Genomic DNA, 9,232 nt, shown 5'->3' with positions numbered 1-9,232 from the left:
CCCCGCCGCAGCTCCTGCGAGCTGGAGCAGCCCGTGCCCGGCCCCTCCCCTCCCTCTACGGGGCTGAAGGGCTCCCGGGCCGGGGCAACCGCTCGCCGGGCGCTCAGCTCCTGCCGTGCGCGGTACCTGCCGGCAGTCCGGGAATGCCACACTGCACGGGGCCGCCGGCATCGCCAGGGAGCACTCAAAGTCCCCAGGAGCTGCGGATTCGCTTGCTGAGTTTCAGTTACCTGAGAGCTCCTCAGAGGACTGGAATGTTCAAATACACTCCAAGGAAGATGGATTAGAGGGCGAGATACCCACAGCAGTCAGAGGCCCTGATAAAGGCAAACATGCGTTGTTCAGCAAAGAAACAACCCGCTGTCGCTACAAAAATTTAACTCTGGCCCCTGATAAGAAGAATGGGTCTGCAGAAGACTTAGGAACACACAAAAGTACTACAAAACTCTGCTATCATGCTGGCAGTTATTCCAAAGATAAGCAGGCTCAGGGTTTTACTCCATTTTGTAGGAAAAATCCCCATGTTGGCTCTCTCGTGTGATGACAAACACGGGAGTTTTAGGGCAAACCATGTGTAGTTTCTTTTAAGAGAGAAAGTCAGAGATGCTGTGTTTCCAGAATTTGTACAACTTAATCCCAGGCACAATAAAATGACAAACCAAATGATTTATAGTCTTACATGAGGATTATTCCCTCAGACTGATGAATGATACCTTTTCACTTACCAGCAATTTCTGTGTTAGCTAAGCCTGTCTGCATGCTACTGACAGTTTGCAAAGCCTTGTTACTCCAGAGGAATCTGACCTTGCTGTGGATTACACCAGGGCCTTGGGGAAGATTTGCTTTCAGCTCTTCTTGAACCACTTCAGGCCAACTGAAGTCCCTCTGCAGCCTCTGCACTCTGCTTGGAAAGCTGTAGGCCAGCCAGTCCTGCTCCCAGTTCTAGGAAGGGCCAGGGATTCACCATTGGGTGGAACAGGAGACTGACCTGGGTCAGGGACGGGAAAAGGGGCTTCATGCAAAATAGCCATTGAGAGATTGGTGTTTTCTTCCCTCTGGCATTGCACCCACTGATTTTTTGTGAGCATGGTGGGGAAAAATAAGCTAGAGGGTTGCCGTGACTTATTGAAGTAATTAATTCTCAAGCGAGAATAAAGAATAAGAGTTGGCTTGTATCTGCACTATTTAATATGAAAACTGGCATAATTTCCTCTTGCACGAGAAGAGCAATACCTTCCCTCACTCCTTGCACCTGGCTGACTATTTTCAGAAGCTGGAGAGGCTGAGCAAGCTGCACTCCTGCTGCACTGCTGGGCCCCTTCCAGGGGCTCCACGCCGCTGGAGGTGAGCTGCTCCATGCAGAGCAGTGCTAGGAGGCACAGGCAAATCTGCACACCTCAGCGGGACAGCAGCCATGCCCAGGGTCTGTGCCTAAAGCCAGTCTGTCTGCTCCTGCAGCCGTGGGCTGTGAGGCTGCCTGGCTTCAGCAAAGGGAAGTGCAGCTGCAGCAAGTGCCTAGGGGCATCCCAGCAGCAAGCTGGGACCTCTACTAACTCTCAGCTTTGGAGCAGCCTCAAGGAAATCCTTTGCCAAAGCTGCGGTTTGGGCAGTGGAAAATCCTTGTTCAAGGGTGAGGAAGTGAGCAAGAGTGGCTCACTGGGCAGCTGAGCACCAGGACCCAGCCTTTGGGGCCAGAAGCCAAAACCCCACGTACTTGTGCTGATAGGTGAAAAATGCTGGGAACTCAGAGTGGTTGGAGTATGTGATGTGCCTCACTGCTATTTGGGTGTGAAGGTTTTGGTTCCTCTGCCTCACAGAGGCTGAAGTTTCCCATGGATTTCATACTTGTTCTCAGTGTGTAATTCTGCAAAGGGGGAGAGATGAAGGCTGCTCTTCCCCTGTGCTACTGCTGTTGTAGAGTATCAGGATTTATACAAACATGCAGAGGGAGGAAAGAAGTCAGTAGTCTGTTTCCCTGTGAGGACTTATTCATGTAGGTCTTAAGCAAGAGGAAGCTGAATTTAATCCCTGGAAATCACAGAAACAGCAAACTGTTCCACCTCCTTGTCATTCCAGGAGAAGTTAAGCTTCCGCTTCCACATACCTCAGTACACCAGTAGAGTAATTTTCCATATCTGTGCATGTTTTCATTTAGCTGCAGTGATGAGGAATATTAATTTCCTGCTCCATTTTGGCAAAGTAACTCTTAAAGTCTTAATTCAGATCTGACTTACCAGGATAATATGACAAAACGTGTTGCTGTGTGTATTTTCTGCAGAACCAGGTGATCCTGTTAATAGGTGTAGTCTGAGCAACACCCTGCAGAAATTAAACACATTATCTTTTATTTATGCAGCTTAACATTCTATTGACTTACTGCTATAGCAATACACTGAATACCCCCTCTCATAATTTACTATTGGTCCTGGTTCTCTTCCTATTTTCTGTCTCATCTTTCTACTGTTCTGCTTGATTTACCCCAGTGAATCATCAGACAGTTTCCATTATTAAAAAAATCAGTTACTTTGATGTGCAATGGGCAGCATGTACCTAGACCCACATTTTGCATAAGCAGGCATTTTGGATGGCGGATTGTGGCAATAATGAATGCCTGAGCTGAAAATAGCTTACTATGGACTGTTGGGATTCAACCTCTTTTCCTCCTGCTCCAGAAAGAGATGTGTGTGCCATGGGACTCTCAATTACCACCCCTTGTCTCTGAGCTGGGCACCCACTAGGCAGCAACCCTCCTGTGCTTTAATTTTCACAAAAGGGAAAGGAAAGTAACTTTCAAAAATGTGGGAAATGAATCCTAATTTAAGCCCTCTCAGGAAGTTGCTGCAAATTTCAGGAGAGCTCCACACAGCCTTAAAGGAAGGCCAGACAGCACCTTGAAACAAACCCTAAATCAGGTTGTGATGACAGCCAAAGGAGTAGTGACCTCTGCTACTAATATGCAGAGATTAGAAAGACCTGTGGTTTATTCTGAATATACAAAGGACCAGACTTGCTCCTCATGTTAGTCTAATGAGGTCAGAGGAGCAATACCCTGCCAACTACTCTAAGTGAGAAGCACACCCTGCCAACCACTAAATGCAGCTTCTGAGCTATAAACTTAACTATATGTATAATTATTTGCAGGATGCATAATAAATTAAGACTACCAGGCTTGACACGATTAATATTAGTGCTACCAGCTGTGTTTTGGCTTGTGGGCTTACAGGGGGAGGTGATTCTGTCTCTTTACTTGGCCCATTTGCTGAGTACATGGGAGCTGCTGTCTGCTTGCACTTCTCAGACAAGTCTTTACATTTCCTCATAGGCAGAGTGGTGCAGGTTTTTATTTAAGTCCCTTTCTGAAATCTCAGCACTTGCATTCACAACCACACAACCCTGTTGTCCTTTGCCTCATTATGCAAAACCAGGCTACCCTTCATCTGCAAGCAGCAGTATCCCTAAGAGGAGATGTCTGAAGCCAAAGTTACCAGCTTCTTTATGAGTAATAACTCTTGAAAAATTCCCAACTCCAAGCACATGTTCTTGTCCACACCAACTGCAACAAGAAGATTAAAGTCCTCTAAAAGGCTTGAAATGAAATTGCAGAATTTCCTGTAAACCATCCAGCTTCACAGTCACCATCAGTCCCAGAAATCGTGAATGGCTTGTTGCACACACTTGGTTTTGCTTCACAGGGCCAAGAATCTTAAATCCAGTAAACTCTGCTGTTATCTTCACCCTGACTTGGTACTGCACATGCCTTTCCAAGGTCATGCACCTCCTTGCCTGTCTGCAGGGTGATGACACCAACTCTGGGATGTGTTTTGTTCAATTTCTCCCTTCTTAGAAAGTGTCACAGCTGGGGGAGGAGTGCTTTCTGATCGTACTTGGATAACTTGGAGAAGAGCCAGGGCTTTGTCTTTTCCTGGAAATGTAGCTGCAGGAAGAATGAATCACCAGGTTGAACCTGTATAACCAACTGAAAACAAAAGCTCAGACTTCTGTGTCTCACTTGGAAATAATCGGGGGAAAAATAGGCATCCTGTTTTGAAAACCACTACCAGCTGACAGGACAAAAATGTTGCACGTGTGATTGTCTTTTGAAGCTGACAAGTAACCTAAGACTACAGCCATTTAAGGGAAAAATCCCTGAGCAAAACCATAGTTAGGGAAATAGAATATTCCAATGTTTGGGGGAGAAAAGTAACCAGGGAGGTTATTCAGAACACCCAAGGTGGATTTTTAGTAGCCCTAATGTTTCACACACTATTAAATCTCCTGTACTACCTTGGCTAGCAATGAATACAAGCAAACCAGGGCTGGGGAGCTGTGTTTGATAGCATAAGGACAGACTGCAGTGCTGCTGTCATTGATTAAATCCCTCCTTTTGCCTTTGCTGCAATCTAAGATGTCATTACAGGCAATGCAGAAGCTGCTTGGCTGGCATGCAAGCATCTGGATCGCTGCAGGGATACCAACAGCACAGGCATGTGGGAGTAAACCTTTCTTTATCTTAGCTTCTCTCTTCTGCTCCTACCTTTGTTTTGTCTTCAGGTAAAATAAAACCAGCTTGACAGTTACCAAAGACTAAGTTCATGTAAATGGAGGCTTAGTACCTGAGAAGAAAATTTGAGATGTGCTGGAGCCAAGACGGAGGCCTGCAAAGCTGTATTTTGGGCTGGCAGAACCAACACATCAAGTATTAGAAATAGCTGTTGCTGTAGGTCAGGGAGACAGATTTCTTCTGTGGAAAAGGAAAATGCTTTTCAGTATTTTGACACAAACTTTAACAGGAATAGCTTTTCTCAGAAAAGTCTAACTGTGCATGTGTAAGTCCTGCAGCAAGCTCATTTAGGGTAACCTTCTGCAGTTCTAATTCCAACTCTGGGCCACCAAAGCCTGGACAGTGGTGCTAAGGGGCCCTCCCTGTTAGTTTTAAGGTACATGAAATTGCTTAGACTCAACTCTTCCATCTTCTCTGTCGTCTGATGGATTTTCTAAGGACTCAAGAAGAGAAACACTGACAATATCATTAGAAATGACACTAAATCCCCCACATCTTTCATATGCTTGGATTCTTCCTTCTTTTAAAAGGGTAACAGCTGCAATGAGGGAAAGGCCTTTGCATCTATATGAATGCTATAGCTGTTGTCTGCCTGTCCATATAATTGTTTTTAAATTGTTTAGAATTAGTTGTTAACTAGTTTTAAATTAATACAGTGCACTGCTTGCACTGGAATTCTCTCTCCAATTGCAAAACACTGCACCTATAGAGCATATAATAATATGCTACATATACGATATATACTATATAATATGCTAATATATAATAATAAATTTCTCCACCTAATGTTAAGCCTCTAGATGCATTCTCAGACTCCACAAAAGGAAGGTTTTTGTAGCACTTTCCCTGCCCCATGTCTGTTCCACTTCCCCACCACAGCCCTGTGCCCCTGGAGTGCTGCTGGAGCATCCTTTCCCATGTCTGCTCACGTGTCAGTCTTGCTCCATGGGTTAGGGACTCTCTCCTCCCAAGACTCAGCACTGGCATCTCATGGCCTGGAAGTTCAGCAGCTGGAGGTGTGGATAAGGCTGCAGGTCTGTGAACATCTGAAAGTGGGGAGAGGTTTCCAGCAAATGAAGTGCAGCTGGAAATCCAGTGGTTAGTTGTGAAGAAGAGCTTACTCAATTTGCTTTTTGTTCCTTAACTGAAACTTCAGAACAATGTCAGCTTTCAGACCTGCAAGGCCTTTGAGAGCCCACTCACATAATCCTACTAAGAGTTAAGTGATCCTCCTGCAAAAAGGCATTTTAATAAACATGGTGATTATATATGGCAGTTTATCAAGATGCAAGTTTGAAAGCATAAATGTAGTATTACTGATAGGAACTATTCCCTCTTCAGAGGCTCCAGAAACTTCCTGTGTTTCAGCTCAAGCACTTATGAAATGATACATCTTCATATTTTTGATCATTACTTCCACTGTTTAATGTAACTCTGTGTGTAAAGGAAATGAAATACTAGATCAGATTATACATTTATTTCAAGATTTCACTTTTTTGCAAGGATCTTGCAGAAGCAGCAAGTTCTAAGGTCTACTGATAACCCACCAGTTTCTGCAGAAACAAAAGTTTTCATTTTTAATTCACCCCATCAGTTTCAAAGATGGTCCAAATCACTTCAAGCTGAGGCTGTCTTGATCCTGCAACTGCAAGCTGTCATCAACCAAATTAATCTCTGCTGTATTCCCTTTGTATTTAACAGCAAGTGATTCACCACCCCATCTATTTTACCGAAGAATCTGAAGATTCTTCTACTGGTGAAGATGAAAATGTAAAACTTGTTAAATCATTTCAGTGCTAGTCATTTGAATGGCTCCTTACAGTGACACATAGGGAGAAAGACTGCTTTCTTTTCTGGGTTTTCCTCCATGCTTTGTGCTAGCTCTTGTTCCCTTGGTTGATGAAAGCTCTTAGCAAAACAGGTATTTATCCAAACTTTACTTCCAAGACAATTTTGATATTTCAGTGGAATGACAACCAGAAGTAGCTGCTGTTTATTTTGGGAGGAAAGGATTAAGCCAGAAGTTTCTGCACAAATGCAGAACAGAACCATTTGGAATAAGGCATTGCTGTCACAGGGTTATCAACAACACAGGTTTCTAGATAGAGTTTAAAAAAATCAGATTGTTTCTATTTATATCTGCCTTTGCCTTGGTAACCAGAGACTGTGTGAGGGATGCAGTATTTTCCCATCACGGATGTCTCCAAAATCCATGCGCAGACATGCAGTGCACTCAGTGTCTGCAGAGCTCCCACAAGAACTGGCACATTCTTTTCTAAGAGAGGCTTTTACATACTAAGCAGCAAAGAGAAGACTGCAGTAAGAGAGTTATATTAGTATAGATTCGAAATAATTTGTACTCATTTCTACCTTACCTACTTTGTTCTTTGATCTTTTAAGTATTTCAAGGACCATTGCGCTTAAACACTTTTTCTTAATCACCCCGAGCAGCTTACCCAAATCCGAGGTGGTGGGATTTACTCATAATTGGCTACATTTATGCCTGCTTTATCAAATGGTTGAACGAGGTAAGAATGGACTTGAATCAGTGTTTCTTCATACTTTAAATCATTCTTGCTTACCTTAAAATCAGCTGTTTCCTATTTCACAAGATTACCTGCAGCTTAGGTGTCCTTACAGCCCTCTGCAGTGCTCAAAAGCCAAACCAGGCTACGTTCTCACCACTGCACTGCTGTGCTGAGCTTTAGCCCTGCTGGGAGAAAGGCATTCCAGCTCTGGACATCTGTTTTAGCCACAATTCTGTGTTGTTGTGTTTTTCTTATCCTTTTACTGTCAGGAAAGGTAGAAGAAACCAGGTGTATCTCTCTGCCACTGTAATACCCAGGTACTCCATTTTCTCAGAAAATGGATGTGGAAAAATTAAGAGAAGGTAAACATCGGCTCAGAATGAGTATGGGAAATCAGGGCCCTTACTGAACTTCTAGTGGACTTGCTTCTCTCTTAATAGCTTCACTAGCCAGTTATGATCCAGAAAGTAATTTCTGGTCTTCTGTCTAAGGCTCATGGAAGTCAGTGCCAGAACAACTTTGTCAGGGAAGAAGGGGAAATATTTCTGGGAAGCAGGGCAGGATTGGTAGAGAGCCTGCTGCACTCCTGAGATATTCAGGGATATCTGACTAATAAAATCACATTATTGGGATAAAAGCACTCACTACATTGTCATCTTCGGGAACAATACATTTTCACATGCAGCCTTTTTTTACTCTAGTTGCTATTCAGCCAGACACTTGCTCTTATGAAATACTGCAGGTGAAGAAAACTCATCTGGGACAGAAAGGAGGCAGTTGGGAGCACTGGAGCCCTGCCACACTCCTCCATATTCTGGTTGGAGATCCCAGGGCTGGCATATGGTACAGGAGGTGGAGGTTGAAGCTTTGTGCCATTTGGGAATTTCCCTCTATTTGCCTGCTGATGTAGTTTAGGCAGAATGTAGGTGACACAAAAAGTCATTCAGAGTTCTTGTTTCAAATGTAATAACTCTCATTGCTTTTTTTCCCACACTGCCTATATAAATAATTTAAAAAATAATCGAGATAATAGCACAAGCAATTTCAAACTCTCAAAAGGAGGAATAGTGGCAAGGGACCAGCACTTTAGGACATAAAAGCACAGAAAACTGAATCATCACACCTGTTCTGGCATGTTTATAGGGAGAAGTCTGAGTTGCTGTAAGACAAGTATGGACTGGTTTGGGGCAAGTGAAATTTTGGGTTCCATTCTCCTACAGGAGCAGAACCCTGAAAACAAGCTTTTCTCACTGTTACCCCTGTGCTACCTGTAATGATCCTGCACAGAGGTTTTCATGAATCTTGAGCCACTCTGTTGAAATTGACACTTTTAGATGCAACCACATTTGCCTTTGACTGCCCGACAGATTTGCTGGTCCCTGTGGGAAAGAGAGGGGATTGTTTTCTGGAGCTGGTTATAGTCCCCACCTTCGAGGGGCCGGCCTTGCCTCATCGGTGGTGTCACCGGGAGCTGTCAGGGCACACAGCCACTGGAAATGGGGCAGAGAAGATGTGTCCTCTGCCTCTGCTGCCCTGTGCTCCTATCGGGGCGCAGGAGGTGACTGCAGGCACTGCGCCTTTCGGTGGGGCTCCTGCAGCAGTGCCCCCAGGCAGCCGGAGCACGAGTGCTGCCAGGCACTTCCCCGGCTCTCCCATGGCCTTTAGCAGTCTTTGGAGCTAGTTCAAGTAACACAGGAGAGGAGCACTGTGTTGTTTTGCCAAACAAGAGATTAAATGGAGCCAAAAGTGAAGAAACACCGCTGCACAAACAGCGCCGGGGAGCGTTTCTGCCACATGGCCAGCCGAGAGCAGCCCTGGCTGCGCTGCCGTGGTCGGAGCTCGACTGAGATCAGAACTGCTGTGTCTGCGCTGGGTACCCAGCGCCTGAGGGAGCGCTTCCAGGCTGGGATGAGCCCTTGCCGAGATACTGCTCTCCGTGCCGGCAATGGAGGACGGGGCTTGCTGCGCTGCACAAATGCCTTTCCCGGGCACTGCCTTCCAACCCCCCGAAGCAAAACCCCAAGGCTGGAACCGCAGGGAGGCTGCGGGGACAGCTGACAATGTCCCACGGCCGTGGGGCCTTTCCCCCCAGACCTTTCCGCGTGGCAGCGGCCGTGAGCAGGCGAGGAGCCCCTGCGTGCCC

The 9,232-nt window shown here is 45.4% G+C and overlaps 1 protein-coding gene across 1 annotated transcript in view; it reads right to left on the bottom strand.

Annotated features, from left to right (window-relative positions):
• The window catches only part of CCNYL1 (cyclin Y like 1), a 37,598-nt gene extending 37,427 nt beyond the window's left edge, over positions 1-171 (bottom strand). The window contains exon 1 of the mRNA XM_031058635.1: positions 131-171. Coding sequence (XP_030914495.1) covers positions 131-171 — 41 coding nt within the window. The remainder of the gene's footprint in view (positions 1-130) is intronic.
• Between the last annotated feature and the right edge of the window lie 9,061 nt (positions 172-9,232).

Source organism: Geospiza fortis, unplaced genomic scaffold (genome assembly GCF_000277835.1).
Source record: "Geospiza fortis unplaced genomic scaffold, GeoFor_1.0 scaffold112, whole genome shotgun sequence".
In the NCBI taxonomy this organism is placed as follows: Eukaryota; Metazoa; Chordata; class Aves; order Passeriformes; family Thraupidae; genus Geospiza; species Geospiza fortis.
Note: the sequence above shows the minus strand (reverse complement) of the source record. Positions and strands in the feature narration are given on the sequence as shown.